The following is a 24,618-nucleotide window of genomic DNA, read 5'->3' as shown; positions in this document are numbered from 1 at the left end:
ATTACACCTTAATTGGTGCTTGTTATTTTTCAAACAAATGACAAATGGTAGTGTTGCACTTGTGTAAGGATGGGGTGAGGTTTCTGTTTCTTCAATCAATTTTGATTATTGAGTTGTGCAATTGAGATGCTTGTGCAAGTTTTGTTTTGTTTTGTTTGTTTTTTTTCAAATGAGCTGCAAAAGCTGCAGATGTCCAACAATGTGGTCTAGTAAGTTACAGTCTCTACTTGTTGGGAAACGAAGGTAACCAGTCCTTTACAAAATGCTGTGAGTTTGAATTGGATGGAGAAACATTGCAGCTGTTGTCTCGACTTCTTACCCTTTGTCAATGATTACTTGTGATCATCCTTCAATCGCAGGTATTTTCCAAAAGTGGTCAGATGCTACACCTCGATGAGTAGTTTCAAATTTGTGGCTGAGGTTCTGACTGTTTTTTTTTTTTTCTTTTTTTTTTTTTTCAATTCTTTTTCCCTCGGATGGTGAAGTCATGACCTGCCCTACTCTGCCTCTGATTGGCTAGTGCCTATTGTGTTTGTCAGTTGGGCTGGTTAGGTTTACGCATGAGAAGTGAGATTGTTTCGAGTAAGGGTAAGGATAGCAGGGTAGACCAGAGGTACAGAAAGGGGGGTAATGTCATCAAACATATTGGGAGCTGTAAAGTACAGTGCATGAGTGTTGTTAATTCTACCAGGAGGTAACAATGCTTACAATACGTGCATTAGCAATAGGATTAGACTGCTGGGGAAAACTTCCAATGATACACCAAGCTCCTCTGTTCTTCTCTCCCTCTCCATCTGTACGTTTTCATGTCCTACCAATGCATGTTAGTAACTTAACTTTGTCCCCGGAGTCTTTGTGCGTTCTCGTCTTACAGGTTCCCATAGATAGTGGTTTAACCTGGATTGGGGATTATAGCTACATCTCCTGTCATGGCTTTGCCTGACATCTACTGCAACTGCTACTACTATTAGTCATACTTCCATTATTATTAGATACATATACTATCTGTTACTATATATATATATATATATATATATATATCTACAGATATATCTATATCTGTAGATATATCTATATATATAGTATATAACATACGTAAATATAAACGTTATAAACGTTAAAAAATAAAAGCATTTCTGTCCACCCCTTGACCCCTCCCTCACGTGTCTTCTCTCTCGCTCTCTCTCTGTCTCTGTCTCTCTCTAACCCAAGTGGTCAAGGCAGATGGCCGCCCACCCAGAGCCTGGTTCTGCCTGAGGTTTCTGCCTGTTAAATGGAAGTTGTCCTCGCCACTGTCACCAAGTGCTTGCTTATGAGGGAATTGTTGAGTCTCTGTAGATAAAGTGTATCATCTGTATCAGCTCTATGTGGAAAGTGTCCTGAGACAACTTCTGTCGTGATTTGGTACTATATCAATAAAACTGAATTGAACTGAATTGAATTGATTTAGTTGTAAACAGATACCTCCAGTTCCAGTTCCAGTTTTACCAAAAAACACAAGCATGTTCAATGAACCTTGTAACGTATTCATGTACAACACTGGAGAGGCTTCATTTGTAAAAGTAGAAGCTGACCTTTATTAAGCAAGCACTCGAATGCACTAGTCTCTGCAAGCCTGTTGACATGCAGGTAATAGCAACACCTTGGCTGAGGCCCTCACATGCTGAGGTTTCCTGAAAATGTTCCACATTGTCCTGTGTAAATGGTGTCTCACTCTTGTGGTCCTCCGCGTGGTGGTGTTTAGGGTGACTGTATGGAAGGCTATGGGACTGGAAAGCAGTTGTCGCTGGACAAGTATTCTTCTGCCACTGGCTGTAGAGTTTGAATACTCCTTAACATGAGAGCTGGACAAAGACTTTGAAAGTGGTGTGCAGAAAACAAGTGACAGCAGTGATGTGTGAACCCAACCCTGACCACACCACATCAAATATATTTAGAATGTTTATGGAAAACTCTAAGTTTGAAATCAAAATGTTGTATTCACTGGAACACAGCATCGAATACAGACATCAATAATTACTATCAAGCTATTACAATGTAAATTAAAAGCTGCAAAATTACCTAAACCTGTATCTCAGTTCAGCCAAGACATCATGTTATAGTGCATTTTTGTCTTCTTAACCCCCGTATCTACATATTAAGGTCCATGTTTTGAAATTGTTCAACATGTTGTTATAATCGTGGCACAGGTAGTGCACGTGCCTCACAGCAAGGAGGTCGCTGGTTCGATCCCCGGGTCGGGCAGGGCCTTTCTGTGTGAAGTTTGCATGTTCTTCACGTGCATGCGTGGGTTCTCTCCGGGCACTCCGGCTTCCTCCCACAGACCAAAAACATGCTCATTAGGTTAATCGGTGACTCTAAATTGTCCATAGGTGTGAGTGTGAGTGTGAATGGTTGTATGTCCGTCTATATTGCCCTGCGTTCGGCTGGCGACCGGTTCAGGGTGTACCCCGCCTCTCGCCCATTGCTAGCTGGGATAGGCTCCAGCCCCTCACAACCCCGAAAGGGATACGCGGGTATAGAAGATGAATGAATGAATGAATGAATGAATATTGTTATAATCCTCCATAAGTCATCTCCAGTTAAAAAAGCAGTGAGAGATGCTGTCAGCATTCACTCTGTATAGCCTTAGCCATCCAGTCAGATCTGGCCACCAGTAACCTCAGTCTATCACCTGATGATTGGATCAGCTCCTTCCCACTAACAGAGACAAAGAGGTGGAAGAGATATAAAAAAAATAATAATAAAAATAATGATTTTTTTAAACATGAGATTGCTCAGATTTGGACTTAAATTACTCTTACCTCTGATAGTCCAGTCCAAGCAGACTGACTCCATTAACAGCTAGGATCCTGTCTCCTGGCGCCAGCTTCTCACACCGGGCTGCAGGAGAGTCTGGGACCACTGCACGGATGAAGACGCCTTTCACCCTCAAAGAAGTGTCCTGGAGGATGAGGTCAAAATGTCACGGACTCAGTGACACACAACATTTTGTAGCCAGAAGCAAAACTCAATCAAACCTAAAATAATCCTAGTATTCATCAAAGACAGATTGGTGGAGTGAAAGAAGAATTCACATAATTTTGTCCAGAGAATACACAAGAAATCATTTTTTGTGTTCCTGTGAACTCTTACCATCCCCAGTTACTGCCAATAACACATTTAACATTTTAAACTGACTCATAGCACACGTGCTGTTGGGGAGAGTAAATTACTCTAGACATTTGTGAGAAAGTCCCATGGACAATCATGGCAGAAAGACTGTGCAAAAAGTTGCATCATGTTTTTTTTTTCATCTTTGCAGGATTTTTTTTTGTCCTTGTAAAACATGCTGTATTTGTTCCTGAAGCATGATGTATTAGAAATGTGTATTTGTTTAATTGGCATGTTTTCTATTTGCAAAACAAAATGCATTAGTTTGTTAATGGTGTTTTGTGTCTGCAAATCACACTGTTTGTTCATGGAATGTGGGGCATTTGTATGTGGTATGTAGTATGTGGTAGTGTTCACCTTATATGTAATCTTCTTAAAAGAATACACAATATATTGTTATTCAATATTTCTGGGTTTTTTGGTGCCTTTAATGAACACCATTTCCTATAAGCCATAAACTGTCCTTGGCTAAATAACATGACTTGACAAAAGAGGCAAGTCCATGAGCGAGTTGAGGTGTTGTGGTCTGTAATAATAGCAGAACAGAGAGCACTGAACGCTTTAAAAGTGTTAAGACAGCAGAAATTACAGATGAAAGTGTTTCATGGGAACGGTAGTTTTTTTATACCACAGAAGTTTTAAACTTGTTTCAACTTCTAAAAGGTGTGTAGTGGATGGCTAAAATATGGAAAGCAAACCCCAGGAACATGCTTAATGAGAGACTACATTGAGTTACAGAAGCTTGCCCAAATGTGACATCATGACTTCTTCTCACTGAACAACAACAACATACAGAAACATACAGAAGTTTAAAGAATAACTTAAAACTGGGCTGAAAAGCAATATTTTTTTGCCCTCTCTGCTTGGAAGTTTCAAGTCTGTTGCAACTTTTACTATGTTTTATGAGGTCTGCATCTCTTTTACTTACCCTTGTATCAACCAGAGCAAGACCAAGTCCTCTTTCACCTCGCTCCAGCTCCAAGCTAAAAAGCTCATCATTATTGTCATCATAATGGTCATCTGCCTCTTTCTCCTCCAACTCCTCCTCTTCTTTCAGTTCAACAAATCTTTTCATACTGGGGCAATCGGATTTCATGTCTACTTTCAGTGCTGCCAGACATTCAAACACTAATCCACCTAAGGATAACATAAAGGACATGTTCAGTTTTCTTCTACTGCAGACAAAGAACATCATGAGTGGTACTGTATTTCTATACTGCACCTTCGTCATGTGCATCTCCACCAGAGGACCAGGCAAGTGTCTCACTGTCACCCTTCACCAAATTATCCTGGTATGCCTTCAACAAATCAACAGGATCTATGGTATGAGGGGTGTTGGGTGGGGTGAGGAGACAGGACGGGTCCAGAGCTGACCTCCTCATCACACTGGTCTCAGTCTCTCTGGTCTGCAGCTGTAGATTTCTGAGCTTCTGGGACAAAAGAAGGGCACCACACGAGTTGAATTCATCCATGTACTGGTTGGAGGAAGGTGAAGGTGGTGATGGAGGTGAGACACCAGAGTTAGTAGAAGTGGACAGGCAGTCATGGACAGTGGCTTGAGATAAGACCATCTCTACAGGGGTTGAATCCAAGGTTTCCAGACTGGCTTTTGGAAGGATATTGCTCTTCCTCAGTTCAGCCTCCAAGGGAACGGTAACACCCTTGATGACAAATAGCATTAGGACAATTAGGATGAATCAATCAAAAACACAACTGAAAATTGAAATACTTTAAAGGGGAGCATCACCAATATTACTCATCAAAGTTTCTCTTCCCCTTCTTCCCTTTCCTGTCTTTGTCCTTTCTGATCTGGAAGAATGTCCTCAGAAGTCCAGCCAAGGTGCTGGTTTACACACTTGACCTAAGCGATTGACAGTAATTGTCCGAGTGTGTGTCACATCTGCTCTGGTAAAAGTGTCTGTGTTGATCATTGTTTGTTTCAGTACCAGAATCCTTTGACTCAGGACTCAGGAGTCTATAGACTTTAGGGAGAGTCAGGAATATCTTTTCACTTATGGCAGTCACAACTGCACTTGAATCCATCTTAAAGGTTATGGTGCATTTCCAATATCAACAATAACAATTAATTTAAACATGCTTACTGCCTCTCTGACTTCCCTCAGAAACTCGAACTGTCCCATACTCTCTTGTAATTTCATCCAATATTTTGGAATGGCACAGTCCAATCCAATCTCCTTGTTGTCTCTTGTTGCACCTATTACATATGTTTCCTAAAAGAAGGGAATTTCCTTTTTATTGTTTCTTTTACAGTATAGTTTCATAGTGCTGGGTGTCAAACCTACCACAGTTCTGGACATTTTGAGATTAGCTTGTTGCCTCTTATGCTGGGTTTCCTTTCTTGTGTTGTTCCTTTTGGCTTCTTCCAACATTTACATTAGCCACTCTGGTGGGTAGGACTACAGGCTATTTTTTTAGAAACCTTTGTGGACTGGCTTACTGGCTGGATAGCTTGTGCTAACGTTAAGTCCGGAGTGAGCTGGAACTTCTGAGACAACTCCTCCTCCTCTGTCACTAATGTGTTTATCCCTCTTGTTGTCAAGTCATAGTTCTGTGTTATCTCATAAAGAGTCCTTATGTATGCCTCTGCTGTTTTACCGTGTAGCTTGAGCCATTGAAAAAAGCACACACTTTTGTGTATTAGGTTCCGTCCTGGAATTAAGTAGAAGTTAAATTTCTTCAAAACAGCATTGTAGTCTTTCTTATGTTCCTTCTCTTCAAGCTCAAAGTAGCTGAATATCCTTCAGCTTCACTGGCCATGTCATGCACGAGGGAGCAGATCAGGACTTTCCCATCCTGTCTGTTTAGCATGGTGGCTAGCCTGAAGTGCAAAAATCTTTGCTTCCACTGACCATTCGCCCAGATTGGCAAATTTAAACTCCTAAGGAAGATGAGATTTACACATGTCAATCCGTTATGGTTACCTGTGCCACTTCTGACAGCATGTAATGTCTGCTTGACATGTAACTAAGAAGAAGCACAGCTAGGAACACTCAACAGCATTTCTTCAACTGACTAGGAACATGTCAACATGAAATATTGTGACATCTTTAGTGATAGAGGGTACCATTAGTCATAGGAAATCCCTGTCATTACAGATACCAACATGGTATAAATCAAAAGGCATGAATGGCATTTTGTACCTCTTGCTCCTCAGTAATTGTGACCCTTTTGGACTCTGAGTCTGAAAGTGTGGAAATGAACTCTTTCAGCTTGTCCAGCTCTACCTCCAGGGCCGAATCTGTTATGTCCCTTCCCAGTTGGAAATGGTAACCCCCATCTGGCAGCACCAGAGGATGGTGAGTGTCAAAACTCTCCAGGATATCAGCTGTAGACAGAGGGGCCATACAGCATTAAAATTACAATAATTTAAAAGGCAAATTTGTATAATCTGTACAATCTTGCAAATGACCCTAATCATAATTGGTGTTGCGAATTAAGGAAGGAATAACGGTTAATCAGTCAGTAGAACTCTCACCAGTTTTGTGTGCTGCAGCCTGCTCATGAAGAGATGGAGTCCAACTGTGTCTGCATGGAGACGCTGGGCTGTAAAGACTCAGTAGGTGGTTCAGTTGGGCTGGACTCAAGGCAGGGTAGTCAGACCGCAAAGATTCCCAAGATGTCTACACACACACACACACACACACACACACACACACACACACACGTTTTCATCACTTTTGGGGACATTGCATAGACTTACATTAATTTTCTGAAGACTTACCCTAACCATAACCACTACTTGCATAACCAGAACCATTACCCTAACCTTAACCTAAACCTAATCTTACCCTAACCTTAACCCAAGTGTTTACCCTAAAATTTAATGATTTACATTATGGGGACCTGCATTTTGTCCCCAGAACTAAGGCAAGTCCCCACAATGTGACTGTATAAACAGATTTATGTCCCCACAACGTAACACACAAAGATTAACTGTTCAGCTTATTAACTATCAGTTATACAATACAATTTTACAATACATTTTTAATTAAAAAAGACAAAAACAGAGAATAATTTCTTACTGAAAAGAAATGTACAAAATGCATGAATGAATACTGTATGTAAGACTTTATTATGTGAGAGAAATGCTATTCCATCTGACAGTAAATTATAATGCCATTGTTGAGGAGTAGCCACACTCAGATAGATAAAAAGGAGTATTTTCAGGTTTGTTTACTTTGTGACTGTCCCACTGCTAAGCATTCTGTTTTTTCTTTCTGCAGGGCTGAAGGCAGCATATACCATGACATGGGACACGCCCGGGTCCAGCGTGAACCTTTACATCCTTGTGTTATTTTTTACAATTGTTTTTTAAATCAATAGATTCTCTACTCCCACATTTTTTAAAACAAACAATCATTTGCTGCTATTTTTGCAATAAAATATATTATTAATGGCAATTTCTTAGATTGTGACCATAGACTGTATTAATGTAAGAGTTTTATATGCAGTCTATGATTGTGACCTTTTGAACATTTGTATCTGTATTTGATGGTCATACCTGGATTTGGATCTCACAGCAACTAAATGCTTAATTGTGCAATTTAATCACAACTGAATACTCAGTGGTGAAATGCTAGTACTGCTAACTTCATAGCCTTAGAGAACACAATGTATGTTTCCATAGTTATGGAGCTGATACACAACTGTGCCTCATTGCAGACTCCATTACAAGCTACAAATTAAGTTTATTATTGTTGTTAAATTTGAATATACTTGATATTTTTTTCTTTTTAGATTTTCTGAACTGTTCAGTACATGAATGCTTTGATGTAGGCTCGATTCAGATCTGAATTTTGTTCTTCAATTTTTCCAAGTTTTCTTACCCATTTCCCATGCAGAAGTGACACTAAATTTACACTTATGTTTGGATTCTTGTTATACATGTAAAAGAACAAAACTATTGTTTTTGCTGTTCTTTTTCAATATTTACATTTCATTTTACAGCCGATTTAAAAATGGATATTTAATGATTTGCAATCAAGTTAACTATTTTAAGTGGACAGTAGTTGATATACATATTTTATAAAACCTGTATACAATAAGAATATAAAACTATACAATTCACACACACACACACACACACACACACACACACACACAATAGCATTTTTTTGTCCACTCTGCAGAAACCATATCCATAAATCCTCAGCCTGTTATTTCTCTGGTGATTATTTACAGCTGGATAAATCCAGCTCTGCTGAATGTGTAGTGTGTGTGTGTGTGTGTGTGTGTGTGTGTGTGTGTGTGTGTGTTTTACCTGCAATAAATTCTTTCTAGGTGTAGCTAGCAGATTGATAGCTGATGAGAGGGTGTGCGTGTGTTCCAAGGCCAGTTCTCCCAGTCCAGCTGCATGAGCCCAGTCCAGGAGCAAGTCAAGATTGGCCCGCATCCGTACGCCTCTGTACCACTGGTAGAAACCTGGCTCAGAGCCTGTGTATCCACCAAGAAAAAGTCATTTTTTAACATCCCTTAATTCTTCATTTAATTAGGTTTCTCAGCTTTAACTGTTTTTCTTTTTTTCATTTTTTAAAAAAGGTTTATGTCATCAGAATGATAAAATATGCTTGGGGCTGAGTGCCACAGACAGGTTAGGGAAGTCAAGATTGTTGGTGTTTCATGGTTTTTCTTTCCATGTGATGGACTGAAAGCAAGAAAAATCCAAAATAATGCAGTCTTTGTTTTTTTTCTGTGTGCAGTCTGTTTGGGTCCACACAGCTGCATAGTATTGCAATATGGATGAACAGGTTCCTCAACCACTGCTATGTGTCTTGAAAGCCACTAGGGAGCAGGGCAATCTCAGAGTGAAACACTATCTATCTATCTATCTATCTATCTATCTATCTATCATGTGCTTTGTGTAACAACTCCCAAACATACTCGATGTAGTCACAGATGCATTGGTACCTCTCTCCATGAGTGAGTTGAAGAGTGATGCGTTGATGAAGTAGAACAGGTAGCCAATGAGCTGTGAGGAAATCTCTGGGTGGAGCTGACAGTCTGACAGTAGTCTCCATGTGTTGGTCAGAACCTCCAAAAGATGCTGTATCTCACGAGGGACCTGTAGTCCACCACTACCCAGGACACGAACAGTCAGCTGCAGGTCAGTACTCTCCCTAAATGGGTTGCAGTCCAGAAGGTCCGACAGGATGGGGTAGAGGACCTGATAAGAAATAATTGGTTGAATAAAGAGAACTGTGCAGCTCAGCATGAGAGCAATTCACTCATCCATGTGCAACTGCAGATTGTTGACAATTCCTGTGGGTCAATTTGAGGTTGGAAAAGTTAACGTTATGTGGTGGATGTTCTGATCGTTGGGATAAACTAAACCATGTAACCCTCTAACCCAGATTTCAGACCACCCATATTGCCTCTGCATGTCTGTCTCTGTTTCTCACACTACAACATATATGTTATAATGATACATGATATAAGATCAGAAGGAGAAATCAGCAGAAAGAAGAGAGACATGGTTCTTAACATTTCCTCCATTTCAGCCCTGGTCCCTGCTGCTCTTCAGAGCGAGCACTGACAACGATGGCTTTGTTCAGGCTAATTGTACACAGACATCCCCGTTCCCCCCCAGTCTCACTCTTACACCCACCAAGCTTAGCGCCAGCCATAGATCCACATTCCTAAAAAGCTGAATATGGCTCATGTGGGCTTGGCATGGCACTGCAACAGGCCTGCTGACTGAGGAGTTCTGAAAGAATCCACCCTGAGCAGATCATTTTACATTTACTGTAAGGGCCTACAGCCAGGGAAGTCTGAACATGAACAGTAGAACATAACAGCCACGGCTCCCATCACACACGAGACAAAGGAAATGAGTGAACATTAAGCCAAATAATTCTGCTGTGTTTCTGGGTGGAAAATGTCGCTCTGCAGGGCCAAGCCAGAGAGGATCCATTCATTCTGGCATTACCACATGTATCCATGGCATGCATTATACGAGAGTTAAAAATTGTGTATTCTGTGTTGTCTGCTTATTTTGTGCATTCATTGCACTTGATGGACAAGTAAACACACAGTCTGGCCACAAGCCCTTTAAAGTGCGTCTGTACTTAACTCACCAGTGTCGTCTTTTGTTTTCCATCCTGCAACAATTTCCCTTACATCAGATGGACGAGCATGAAGTACCCCAAAATAAAGAGATTTAAGAAAATGTTTGGATTTTACTCTGAACATAGTGGGTTAAAGCTGCAGTAGGTAACTTGTATAAGAGTAATTTTTTGTCATCTTTGCTAAAACTGTCCCTGTGCCCAGATAGCAGTACATGTAATCAGTGAAAAAGGTCCCACCTACTTCTCCTACTGTGGTTTGCAAGAATCCACCGCGCCCGACACAAAACAACCAATCAGAGCCAGAAGAGCGTCTGAGGGAGTGCCTGACATCTGTCAATCACTACTCACACGCGCTCACTCCGCGCATGCTGCCGGCTGCTGTTCAAACAGCTCTTTGAGCTTCAGGGTCAGGAGGCTAGTGAGAGCTATGGAGGAGCAGCAGCCACCCGCAAAGGAGAAACTGCCCATACCGCCGCTGCCAACAACAGCATATGAGGCTAACACAACAAATAACCATAAAGCTAATATGGTGATGTAGTGGCTGGGCAGAGTTAGCTTATTTCCAATGCTAAGGCTAACGTTACTGGTTGCTGTGAAGTGCTGCTGTGAAGTGACAGTCATGATGGATGACACGACACACCTGCATTAAGTGGCAAGACCAAGAAAAACTGAGACTAGGTCCACACTAGGCCAGTTAAAAGTGAAAATGCTGAAACGATTGCGTGTCCCAACTGGTGTTTTGTAGAGATCTCAATCCACACTGAAATGACTAAACAACAGGAAAACTACCACATACAGTAATACAGTCTATAGCTGAGGCTTTCGAGGTGGCAATGCCACTATCGATGTTTCAGTAAGATGGTCCACCACTTTGCTCAAGACTGAAATAACTCAACTTACTGGATGATTGTCATTACATTTGGTACATTGCAGGTACACATTAATTTTCATTTGTCCAGTGCCTTGTTTTATGACTGAATACCTGCAAAACTAATGTCATTCCCTTCAACCTTTTCAACTACTTTCCAAAACAATCAAAACAATCCGACATTTACACCCACTTCACGCTGTGATTGGCCATCTCTGCAGTGGTGAAGGAGCATGGGCTTGAACTTCTTTCATTCTTGACACAACTATTTCTGTGACTATGTGAACATGTGAACAACTAAGTGCAACCCTATGAATGAGAATTGTTCTCTCCATATTCAAACAATATCATGTTTTCTCCTTTGTCTGTGATGGTGTGTGGCAGTTCAGAGCAGCCATAAACACTTCATTTCTAGTATAAGGTGATGAATGTGGTAAACATTATACTTAATATTCAGCATGTTACTGTAAGAATGTTAGAATTTAGCTCAAAGCACCACTGTGCCTGAGTACAGTCTCTCAAAGCTGCTACTGTGACTGCTTAGTGCTGTTACTGCTTTGTCCTGCATACAGCTATGCCCAGACCACAGGCACAACTCATTTATATAAGCCAGAACCAGAATTTCTGTGTATACATATTCAAATTATACCACAAAAATCCAAAAACAATGAAACCCAATTTGAACAACTTTATGATTTTCAGAACATCGTGTCATCAACAAAATTCATAAATGGCAGTGGGCAGCATGGTGGCTCAGTGGTTAGCACTGTCGCCTCACAGCACAGACCTTCTGTGTGGAGTTTGCATGCTTTCCCTGTGTTTGCGTGGGTTACCTCCAGGTGCTCTAGTTGCAAAATTTGCACATGTAAATCATCTCCTGCTGTATATAAAACCAAGCTCTTCACTTCAGTCAGATTGTCTGTTACTCACTTTGGTCTTTGTCTCGGCTCTAACCTAGTTCTCGTTTTTGCTTACTGGTGATTTTCGGCTGATGATTGTTTCTCCTGATCTCATACCTGTGCTTTGTCTCCTCGTCCTAGAAAACCCTGAGCCATTCACCACATGGATCTCCTGCCATAAACCAGCCAACTCTCTCAGCCTAAACACACTAATCTGTAACTGTCTGCCACTTTCCACTGTCCACCCAGCTCAGCTCTCCTGGATTGCACTATTGACTTTAATACAGTGTTCAATAAACAGTTTGTACATTGATCCACTATCCTTCATTTTGCTGCTGGGTCTAAATTACTACACTCATTGTGACATTTAGTGGAGTTGACTTTAGAACACAAATTATTCCTGTACATATTGACAAAGCACATCTGGAAGCCATTTGGTTCATCAGGCGGACTTGCTGAAAGAAAAAATGCTGTGTGAGGCAGGTACTGTGATAACCACATCCTCCCGCACTGAACAAAAAAATGTGCTGGCTAAAACTATTGAGGAATTCCTATAGTTTCCTCTTTAAAGATACAATGTCATCTCACTGACTTCTTTTCTGTAGGGAAAATGTCATAGAAGATGCCTGAAACCAGGTACATCAGGCACCAAATCCATCTTCCAACTGGCAGGACATGTGAGACCCTGGCTTGGCTGCTGCTAAGTGCCTGTTGGACCAGCACTGTGCTAATGCTATCTGTGATGTGGCTCAATACTTGACATGGCTTCCTTTCCTTGGCTTTGGGCCTTGCTGGTTTAGAGCATCCAGGTCATTGAAGCTGAGGAGAATCCAACTGGACATGCAGCTCAGCTATCAGGTATGATTTCTAGTTCAGATACCGGAGGAGGAGGAGGAAAAGTTTAAAAAAGGAGTAAGTCAGATGTCACTGTATGAACATAAAGAGACCAATTTCCACAATTAGTACATATTGGATAGTATTTTACCCACACCCACACAGCTCAACTGGAAATTCATCTGAAACTTTCCCGGCACAATTCCATGTATTGGGTGTGGCGCTTCAGTGAAACTGCACACATCTGAATACTGTGGCTGTGATGAAATACCACTTTCTCTTTTTCCAAGTAACATTTTGTGAGAATACAGTTTGATACAAACTATGCACAATCAATGTTTAGAGGTTTTTGACTAAAATCAGCTGCTTGTTGCATCTGGAAAAGAGAGAGCAATCAAATAAGTAACACTGTGGGACATAAAACCAAGACAATAGCTGAAAAATGTTAAAACACTCTGTAGAGCTGAGGGGAACTGTACAGTGATCTTTCAGTTGGTTTCAGGACTTCTCTCACATTACATGTAAACAATGGATCAGATATCCATTGCTACAGGCCATATGAAAATGAAGCAAATGCTCCTGGACCAACCCAACAGCTGTCAGACTGTTTAACTCCAGCATCATGTAAAGTAACACTGTGTTGATGCTGTCTTTCTCAATTCTACATCATAAATCCACTTTTTTGCACTACTGTTATCAATATGCTCACGTTATCCAAGTGCAATTTCTAAGTTGTAAATTTCTCTCAACTGTGCAATAACAGTATTTATTATCAATATTGGCAACAGTATTTTTATAAACTGTATATATTGTGCGTGCACATAGACCTAGTATTTCTCAAGTGCAATACAACATATGACATTAGTGGTTAGTGAACATTGGCAATAGTATTTTTCATGGCATTCAGTATTTTTAGAATCTGTACAAATGTACACACACAGTTGTTTTTCTGTTCTTTTTCCCGTACACTTTTTGTTTATCTTGACCTTATTATGCCAACGTGCTTGCTCCTTGTAATACTTGCTGGCTGTAACGACTGAATTTCCCCGGTGTGGGATTAATAAAATGTCATAATGCCCCCAGTGTGGTCCAGCAGTGTGTGGCTGGTTGGTCTACTAGAAAGCTGTCAGAGTGGCTAACTGGGTTCTTTATTCTCAGCCATCACTGATTATTTTTCTTTCTTAAATTACACATCATAATCACCTGTGAGAGGAACAGATGGAGCTGCAACACAAGCCTGTCTTGACTCTTCGCCTTTGGCCATGAAAAGTGTCTTGTTGGAATAGGTAAATGTTTAGTTTCCCATGCAAGACACCAGAGGACAACACTATTCAAGTCATTACTTATCTACTTTTCCCACAGAAGCATAGCTTGACAAGCTTTGTACAGTGTGGTAGGTCTATTTAGCTTTAAATGTGCTTGGTCCTCTTCTCACCTTGGTGATGTAGTACACACACTGCTGAAAGGCGAGCATGATGACCTCCTCCAGGACAGCCATTGTCTCCTCGCTTGCTGAACGGACACAGGACAGATGTAGCTCCAACAGGGCTGAAAATCACAATCACAAATCTAGAAATGATATGGGTGTAGTTATGTTCCAGTGACATTCTGAATGTTTTAGTTTCACTTCGCAAACTTTTCGTCAGGGAGATAGAACAATAACCTTTGGTGCCTGTCTTTTTTTTTTTTTTTTTTTTTTTTAAACCAAGAAACTGTCCTTTAATAGCAGTTCAAGGAGCTGAAGATGAGGACAAAATGTTCCACTGAGTAGGAAACATTTTTGCATTAAGCTGTTAACTTTCAACCTGTTACATCTTGCTTACAAGACAGGAAACCTATCACCTCAAAATCTGACTTCATGCAGCTCTAATTTTTCACATGGTCACATGATCATTGTGTCTGATTTGAGGATCAGCAGTTGACTAACCCAGGTTTTCCACCTCCATGTTCTCCTCACTGTCCCTTTCTTCTTCATCATCCTGTCCCCTTTCTTTTCTTGTTCTCCACTCCAAAATAAGAGGCAGCTGAAACTGTATAAACTGAAGCAGCTCCAGACTGTTGGACATCCACACCACCAGGGGGCATAGTCCTGAGATCACCGCATGCAGGCTTAGAGCCTGGAGGTCCTCTGGGTTTGAGCCTTGACCACTGACACTGCAATACATGAGAAAAGATCTGCAGTGTAGTCTTTGAACTGTAACATAATCGGCTGCTGCTGAAAAATAGTAAAGTGTGCTTACACTTCAGGTTGAACTGCAGCTAGGTCCTTAGTGTGCTCCTGCATGACAACAAAAAAGGCTTTGAAATGAGAAAATTGAGATGTAGTGATAATATTACACTAACATTCTTTAGATTTAGAGTAGAAATCTACAGTAGTTGATCACTGATATCTATATATGACAGCACTTAAATGTTAAAAAAAAAAAAAAAGGTAATTAAAAGGTAACAAAAAGTTCGGTGGGTTCTGACATTGCATTTTAGCCAGTGCATTCCACCACTTTTGTACTCCACAGACTGTTTACCTGCCTGTAACCAAAGCCCATCCAAACTGAATTGGTCAATACTTTTTGGACTACAAACGGAAGGCAGAACACTTCTGATACCAAATCTTTGTCTACAGATTCTGCATTCAAGTGCAGATATCAGTTTATAGAGATTAGCTCTGCTGTGAAAGTGACATGTTAAAAAGGCAGATTTCCTATGTTTCTTCCCACAACTCACCCATATGGCACTCTGAACGCCACCTGCAATAAGCAACAACAGCTTGCGCAGGTCTGAGGTATGATGACATGTGGATGAATACTGAACACTCAGGCACAGCAAAAATGCAGCTGTCAATGGTGGTCTGTCTTTGGCGCGGCTATCTCCCATAGCAATGATCTTCTTGACAATGCAATCCTCATCCTCACTCTCATATTTCAGAATCAGGCTGTGGCTGTTGGGTGATATTAAAAAGGGAAGGCCTGTGTGTTGGGACAGCTTGCTGTTTGAGCCCTGCAGGTCAGTGCAGGCTGTGATACAGGTGTTGCAGAGGATCATTTCTCCAGTATGGCTTGTTGTAGAGTCAGAAGAGGTATGACCCAGAATCCAGGGGATAGCAGTTATGCTGGGTTGAGGAGCAGCAGTGTTCACACCCTTCATTCCCAAGAAAGAAACAAGTGCCATGAAACATGATTTATATATACAGTATGTTTACATGTTTTCATTCAAGGATCTTACCGGATATAAAAAACATGGTTAATACTTTGTCTCTGTCTCTCCTGTATCTCACTCTTACCTTAGGTACCACAGCTAAGGGATCCTTGAAAAGAAACAGGTAGCGCTGTCCCAACCCGATGACATCACCAGGGTCAAGCTGCACTTCTGTTCTCAGCACTTTGCCGTTCCTCGTCACCACAGCATCCTGACAAGGGCAGAGCATGGTGGGGCTTCCCACGCTGTGCCGATGGAAACAGCAGTGTCTCGGAAAGATGTCAGCAGCAAAGAGAAGGATGTCAGGCTTTGAACCGTCTTCGTGATCAATTTGGCGGCCGAATACAATGTTTGATCCAGCAAGCAGGTAAATGACAAAATCCTGAGTGTGGAAAATGACAAGTTACCATATATCATGCAACAAATGAGTGTATATTCTCCATTCTTTTGATTTAATCTCAAACTCATTGTGTCCAACACTGTAAAATCTGTTGATCATCAGATTCTGGCCACTTGAATCCAATATTCCCTCTCCTTTTAGATGGCATTTTAGCTGTTAAATGCTCCACTATGTTCACCACCTCCACTACATCACAGAGGGAAATGCTGTACTTTTGTCCACCACTGCTTTTATCTGACAGCTTTAGTCTCTAGTTACTACTTGACAAATTAAGATTTGTGCATACAAAACATAGAAAGAGCTTGTGAAATCTTATGTTTTGTTTTATGTTTTTTTACTCCATTACATTTGTTTAGGTATAGCTATTTTATTTGCATGTCATGACTTTAAACTCAAAACATATAATTGGTCTAGAAAATATGATGCATAGTTATAGATTTGATTAAAAAAAAATAATTTTACCTCAACCAGCTGCTCACACGTTCATATTCATTAATGTAATAATACAACACACAGTATGTAGAAATAAAGGTTGTAAAAAGGGCAAACATCATAATGAGTGCTTTCACTTTGGTACTTACATGTATTTTGATGATAACAATTACATGTGTTTAAGTAAATGTTGAAATGCAGGACTTTCACATGTAATGGAATATTGTTGTATGGATACTAAACTAAAGGACTCAAGTACTTCTGCCACCACTGCAAATGAATCAGTGAGTTGCTGATGTGTATTTTGGTCTTGAAAGACATGGACAGCTCTGCTCAATGGGAACAGCAAATATATAAAACTTGAACTGAGGGTGAATTGCTATTTTCTGACATCAGTCTGTGACAGAGTAGGAAATTAGAGATTTAATTTGGTAAATAGACTTTTATTACTTCCAACAACAGCTACATAACAGTCTCAGTGAAAGCAGTCTGATCATGTGAAGGTATTAGAATTATAGTCTTGATCCGAGCCTGATTAGGCAAACAACATTTTATTAATCACAGTGAGTGGCGAGCACAGTGTGCAGGGATTATTAAGTCTGACATTCTCCTTGTGATGCCTGTCTTTTCCAACGCAAAAGATTTAATCAGCTGAATTAATTCTCACATAAACTTCCTAAACCTGATTCATAATAGCATTTCTTGTAACAGACGATTATTCTCTTAAAAAAGGGTCTTTAGGGAAAACAACTGTGACGCAGAGTCAAAATCACAGCAATGTGTGAGGATTAGCCTGTGTGTGCCACCATTGAAACCGTGTATAATCAGCCAGGAAGCAGTGCTTCTTTTTCTGTTTCCTGATCAGTGTTTTGACACACAGTTTTTCTACATAGAGTTTGCTGACTTTCCACATGATGATTCTCCCCTCTGCCTCTCTCTTTACACTGAGAAAACATGCTGTTAGAGCTGCAGCTCTGGAGTTTTTTCCAGTGAGTAAAGGACATAACACAGCAGTTTCTCCACTGATTGATTTTAATGTAAGACAATGGACATGTGAACATTTTGTTCTGTAAAATTGGTTTGCGTGTGTATGAATACGTTGAGTGAGAGGCTGAGGATCAATGCAGGAGACATGGATATAAAGAACACCACTGTATTGCAGTGTATAGCTAGTCAGTATGAGTATGCAGAGGAAAAATGTAAGACAACATATTCAACTTCTAACGTCCCTGTATAGTGCTCAGCTTACCTTCAAGGCTTTTAGGATGAGGACTATCCAATGTGTTCGGCAAACATAATACTATGTCAGGAAATGTTGGTGGGGTTGGAGTGTGAACTTCCCAAATGTGAAAAGAGCAGGACAGAGCTGCTAACATTGGCCTGTAGTGTCCATCCCTCCAGACAGTGAGGACATACTACACTGTGAATATGCTGCTCTTGCTTGTCATGAATGGGGCTTTTTTAAAAACGTAACCTCTATCCATACAAACTAATGTGGAATTAGTTCATGATGTACTCTTTAGCCTTGGAAGTAACACTCCATTAACTCTGCAGTTTGTAAGGCAGATAGCAGGACATGCTAACATTTGCAGCTTACGTTAGAGCAGGTAAATACACTGTTTAACCCAATACCTGCACTTTCGCCCTTATGCATTTGGTTTTGGAAAGGCCAAATATCTCTTACTACAGGCCCATGAATAAGACTTCAACACAGGCGAGCAATCAGGCTTGACAGGCCTAAGAATCTTGCTGTGGTTGCTAAACTATAACTGGACAATTGCCTTTCAGGGGCTTGTTAGCGAACAGCCCATAGAGCTGTGTGGAAGGCACTGCTGGTGTCTCTCCCTGTTCTGCTCCCATTTCAATTATTTCTTTAAATACTATTCTTAATTTTGCTCAACTCAGAACTCAGAAACTTTCACAGATGACGTAACCATCCTCTATCAGTCCTATTGGGTGTGTGTCTGAATAAGATACCTGTGTGAGGCTGCAGCCTTGCAGCAGCAGCAGGTATGGACAGTCGTGAGGAGGGTGAATGGAGTACTGTGTGGTGTTGTCATCGCTGCTCTCCGTCTCCTCCCTCTCTGACTCCTCTCCTTCCCGCTCGCCTCTCGGCCTCGATGGACAGAGGGTCTCTGTTTTGGCCCGCGACCCACTAGCCCCCTCAGAGGGAACTTCAAGGCTGTGAATGGGATTCTGTTCTGGGCTTGTTTTGGGGGGCTCATAACTCTCCACTGAAGTTTGATTCAGGCTCTCTCTTCGATCCATGTGACATTTATCATAATCTGTGTCCTGTGTTGTCTGTGTATCAGAATCTAAGAGGTCCATCTCGCTTTTGCTCCTCCACAGTTTGTGGCTTCGCCCCATGGTCCTCTCTATGAGGGTGGAGGTCACTCTGGAGCGGCTCTTCTGCAGCTTTCGAGCCTGGGCATTGATACCTAACAGGGTATAAACAAATAACACTGTTATGAGACTGAACATTGCTGTTAAAACGTGTGCAAACTGAGCTGCTATATAAATACATTTAGGTACGGGGTAATGGAATGTAGTGATAGGGCAACACCCATCCAAGCAAGGTGAGATGTGTGTGTGCTGTGTGTCTGTGAGCCTGTGTATGTTCGGCCATTTGTACATGGTGTGTTTATGCCAGAGTCAACACAGAGAAGCCTCATACAGGAAGCAGACCTCAGTGGAAAGAAAGGCAGAGCTCATGGAAATGAAAAACAGTTCACCCACACAGCAGGCATCCACAAGCTGACACTGATAGACTAGACTATCACAAGCTGCGTCACAAACACAAAACAGGACGCACTCTTACCCCATGACCACAGCTGTGTCAACCAGAACAAATGACTGAAGAAATGACAGAAAGCGGTCCACCCTGCACATTTACAGTGCCATAAAGCGTTTGTGTCCAGCATTTATGGAAAGTTCTGTCTATTTTTCTGCTGCATCATGCTTTGTAAATATCAACGGATACAATATTTTGCTGCGTAAAGATTTTATAGCATTATGTTAAAACAGTTAAGTATTAAAGAAAGGGCGTGACACTGGAAGAAGTTTCATTAAATCAAAGGGTGTCTCCAATGTTCATTAAATTCAAAGATTCTTTCAAGAATGAAAAATACTAAGTGCAAAGTTGTACCAGAAATTGAAAAGAAAGAAAAAAATTGTAGACCTATTAAAATATAGTTTGGTCTGTGTGGCTTGGCTGGTTTTCACTGGAAAAAGAGTGTGCCAACAAACCACATTTTTACTGTGAGAACTCTTAAAACTGGATTTAATACTGACAATGCTTTATTTAATGGTAAAAAAAAAACAAAAAAAAAAAACCTTTTACTCCATGACATGCAGACACCCCGAGTTAGGATGTGGTGTGCTGTGAAATGATCAGTCCCTAAAGCACACTGAGGCTACACTGTACCGGCAGTAATGGTGTCTTTGTCTTTGGATGTCTTCTCCTCTATCAAACTTCTCTTTTGGATTTCAAACCGCCTTGCCAGGCCTTCTCTGGGTTTCCACAGTGACTGCAGGAGGAGGGGCTTCTCGTTGTCACCCACGACTCTGAACCCCTCTGTCCTCCACTGATGATTGCCAGTGGAGCCGATGGTGTCACAGAGAACGTAGGACTCTGCCTTCTCCTTGCCCAGGCCATACCTAGAAGGCATATTCAGGTTAAATATAATCACCACAATGATAAAACTAAGAGGACAAAATGAATTCAGCCCTCCAAAAGTGTTAGTGTACTTTTGGAACCTTCTGGATTCTTGTATTGTAAATCACATTTGATGACAGTTTCTACTCTACTTAAAGCCCCTATGTTTAGGATTTTAACATTTCAAACTTCGGCAACTCCTAATTGTATCAGAAAACACATTCTGGTAAACAGCAATGTACTTCATAAAGCATCCCATGCACAGTGTTGGACTGAATCACTTGAAAGAAACATAGAAGAAACCAATTTTCACCAACATTGTCTCATTTTCCCCTGAACAAAAACATACGCCAGCATTTTGAATAATTTGAAAGCAGCTATAATTACATAACAATTCAACATGAAGGGGCTGCAAAGGAAGACTGTAATTTTGCAAGGAAAAAATGGACACGTTGGTCCTCTTACAAACTGGAAAAAGCAACCTTGCTCAGGGGTTTTACTGCTACTTCATAGTCTACTTCCAACTCTAGTTTGGTCTTAACCAACTCCTCAGAGGATGTCTGGCTCTTTATAGCAGTGATATTCTCCAGCTAGTTGTGAGCATTTTTCTGTCTGCTGTCAGGTGCTAGGCAGGTAGTGTACAGTAAATTTCTCAGAGCTTTTCTGCAAACAAAAAAGAGCTGCCCTCTGCAGCTAGAAGTGAGAGCGATGAGAGTTAACAAAAGAGTGAAGTTGTTGGCTGTAAAACCAAAAGAATGAGCTCAAATATGTTAAAATGCTCCATAGAGCTGAGGGGAAATGCTGAGTCAGCTGATCATCTGTGGGATTTGTCACTGCATGTGAATCCTTTCATATTATGCATAATCATTTGATCTATTATCAATCTGAAAGTGCTGATTAGAGCAGCTTTAATGAAAGACACTTCAATATGCAAACATTTAGATGTGCTGACTCATACTGGGTTGTTCTTAGCTGTTTCTCCAAACTTATCAAAGCAGCTCCAGTAAACCTGCATGCAGTACAAAACTGAGCTTATCAAAAGTCATAAAGTTGCCATGTGCTTAATGTATTTACAAACCCATTACTAGAGATAATACAGCTAAATGTCACTCCTACAGGGTGAATTTTCACGGAGGGAAAAGAGAAATGATTTCCTCTACAAGCTGAATACCCCTTGTATTAATCATTCCATTATGTTTTTGGCTGAAACAAAAGCAAAGACTGACCGACATTCACTCTCCACAGAGGCCGCCTCAGAGCCCTGGCCAACACTGGCTGTCTTTCACACTGGTCTGTGGTTTCCTCTAGACCTTTTCAGTACTTCTAAATGAACTATTTGGCACATTCACACACAGTGTGCACTGTTGCAATTAGAATAAACAGAACAACGGGTCAAGACGACTTTGTTCATTTGAAATTTTGAATTTAATGACAAAAACATGAACATGCTCTCCTTTCATCAACTGCCAAAGTTTTGTGTATCTAGGATTGTTGTGACTGCTTTTATATACACATGATGTGGCGCAAAGGTATCTTACAGCAGAGGAAGCATGTGGATGAACTTAATGTAACTCATCCTGTGTAGACACACATACAAAGCAGTCACATATGGCAGGCAGACACACACATGCACAGATAACACATGGCCTTACCGTTCAAGGGCCTCTTTGACTAGTTCTTTTGCACTTGAGTGTGTGGTGGCCAGGACACTCTTATAGTGAGCGCCCTCGCAGATTTCATTTCCAAAGATCTTCAGGATTCCTGGAGCAGTTATCTGATTGGACAGCTCAGCTGGGTCATCCGCTCTTAAAACATCTGCAGATATCACTGCATGACAACAAAGGAAAGAAGTTTTAAAGCTGGGTCTCAGTTGTGGTTCATTAGCATTGATGGCGGATAGACAGTTACCATAAACCCAATAGGAAACAAAAGCACTTATTTAACATCTGCAGAATGCATCAATCTTTGCAGTGCACTATGTTGTGTCTAATAAACCGATGGCCTGTGCTAACAAGAAATAATTACATTTGTTACATGTGTTCTGACCAATGTCAGCTGAGCTGGTTCCTCCATTTATCTTATGGATTAAGGTTATTCAAAACCACATTTAAAAATCCAGTTGTTTAAATATATTTATTGATATTTGTATTGTCAGTTTTTCATTGTCCAGTGTCCATCGTCACAAGAGACGATGAAATGATGACTTTTACAACTTTTCAAATATTTTCAGACTGCTCCCAATAGTCAGCTGACCTTTATGTGTAAAACTGGTGGCTCCTTTAAAGAAATATCTCAAAATGAATGCAGCAATGACTTATCAATGATAAAATGCTACACGTAGCAACAGCAACCTTGTATCAATATCTTCCACTGACAACAGAATCCCAAGACAGACATGCAGAGAGAATGGAAAGCCACTGTGACGTACTGCTTCCCTTCCTGGCTTGGACAGACAGTGAGGACCTGATGCCGGCTGTCAGTGCCATGGAGCCTGAGTTGGAAGCGGGGCCGCGGAGGAAGACACCTGACAGGCGGTTGGTATGGCGACGCATGCAGCTCTTGCTGGGCTGTCTGATGGCCACGCTCTCAGCTGACCTGCCAGCAGATGAACTTCCAGAGGATGAAGCTGATCTGATGAACAAAGGAGAAGGATGGGTCCTGAGGAGAGTCCTCAATCTAGTCCTGTCCTGAAGAAGTGTCCTTGAGTAAGACTCTGAATCCCTAACAGCTGATCTGCACCTTCACCTCTGACTGTGAGCCTTGTGGAGGGAAGGAAGAAGGGTTTGCAATAGGGCCCAACAGAGTTTCTCACCACCATCACATTAAGCGAGAGATGGGGGAAGGACATATACTAAGTGAAAAGAGAGCTGAATTATTACAAGAGGGAAAAACAGAAGACGGAAGAACAGAATTAAGAACTATAGTTGATACATCAGCAAAGCATAAAGTGAAGGCACAAACAAGAAAAAAGAAATTATCCAGTAGAAGGGTAAAAAGTATCACATGTAACAGAAAATTTGCACAAAACATTCAAAATACATGCATTTAAATAAGAATTGTTCCCTAAGACCTACATCACAAAGTTCTATCACCATGTGTTACAGCATATACATACACGTCTGTCCCCAGCACAGTGCCGTCCAGTCTCCGTCACCATGCCTCCCTCAGCTCCTTCAGTACATTAATGAAATAATGAGGTGTTGTTTTGCCTTTGAGCAAGCCTGTAAGCTTCTTATCACTATGGTTCAAAGGTTGACTGCAGTTACACCACCACTTGGATAAAAGAGGTTTTTGATGAATAATATTAGTGTAACTGGTTGAAGTCTGTGGTGGGACGACAGTGCATCAGAAATCTGATGGCACATAAGAAGATTTTATAGATCACACAACTGTATTTAGTGGCTCACAAGAACTCAAGTACTTCATGTGATTTTTTTAGTTAAGTGTGGTTGCTGAAAAAATGTGCATGTATTTAAAAAAAAAAAAATCACTTTAACTGTAGCTTTATGAATTTAGAGTTTGAGCTTTGCTGTTTCTTCCATCAGCTGTCGGTCAAATAACACTCTTAACTGTGTGAGGTACCTTCAAAATAGAGAACTGGCAGACTGATTGGTGTTTCTCAATGAATTTTCAAGAACTTAAGAAGAGAACACACTCTATGAATGAAAATCAAGAAAGTGACAAAAAAGAGACAAAGTCACCCATATCTCTCCTCGAACTCATTTGCAGAAAGTGTCAAGTCTGTTTGTTGCCCAGCTTTTATACTCACTGCTGAGAGCCATCACTTGTCTTCCTTCCCAACCTGACAAACCGTCTCTTTGGTGAAGCTGCGGGTAAATTCGGTGGTCTTGGTGGGAGAGAGCGCAACTCCTCAGAGGAAAGTTTCATCTGATTCATTCCTGCCTGATTGGTACTTCGTACTCCTGCACGAGCTAACTGTTGCAGACACTGTTAAATCCAGCCAAAGGGTCCCATCAGCCTGTGATGCGCACAGACTGGTTTACTTCATTCACGAGGACAAGCAGCACAAAGCCATTCCGCTGCTGCTTCATGTTACGCACTACCGAGCAAGCGCTGCAGATGTTTCCAGTCCTTATCCA

At 41.0% G+C, this 24,618-nt stretch overlaps 1 protein-coding gene across 3 annotated transcripts; it reads right to left on the bottom strand.

Moving 5' to 3' along the window:
- Window positions 1-1,187: 1,187 nt before the first annotated feature.
- Window positions 1,188-24,618, bottom strand: LOC143338561 (ras-associating and dilute domain-containing protein-like). 3 transcript variants are annotated; one of them, XM_076759012.1, is made up of 18 exons: window positions 24,288-24,618; window positions 22,947-23,149; window positions 22,171-22,345; window positions 20,288-20,520; window positions 18,841-19,301; window positions 16,117-16,413; window positions 15,561-15,974; window positions 15,080-15,117; window positions 14,767-14,993; window positions 14,275-14,387; window positions 9,082-9,337; window positions 8,435-8,607; window positions 6,650-6,794; window positions 6,315-6,499; window positions 4,376-4,814; window positions 4,082-4,290; window positions 2,805-2,944; window positions 1,188-2,700 (listed from the first exon to the last, which is right to left on the bottom strand). In XM_076759012.1, exons 1-18 carry the CDS (start codon window positions 24,413-24,415, stop codon window positions 2,607-2,609), a joined length of 3,930 nt encoding a protein of 1,309 aa, XP_076615127.1. In that variant the 5' UTR covers window positions 24,416-24,618; the 3' UTR covers window positions 1,188-2,606. The 3 variants fall into 3 exon arrangements, with proteins under 3 accessions (XP_076615127.1, XP_076615128.1, XP_076615129.1); XM_076759013.1 differs by lacking the exon at window positions 24,288-24,618 and adding an exon at window positions 23,634-23,687; XM_076759014.1 differs by lacking the exon at window positions 24,288-24,618 and adding an exon at window positions 23,634-23,682 and having other exon boundaries at window positions 22,947-23,144.

Source organism: Chaetodon auriga, chromosome 20 (assembly GCF_051107435.1).
Source record: "Chaetodon auriga isolate fChaAug3 chromosome 20, fChaAug3.hap1, whole genome shotgun sequence".
In the NCBI taxonomy this organism is placed as follows: Eukaryota; Metazoa; Chordata; class Actinopteri; order Chaetodontiformes; family Chaetodontidae; genus Chaetodon; species Chaetodon auriga.
The sequence above is the reverse complement of the archived record's forward strand: the minus strand, read 5'-3'. Positions and strand labels throughout refer to the sequence as shown.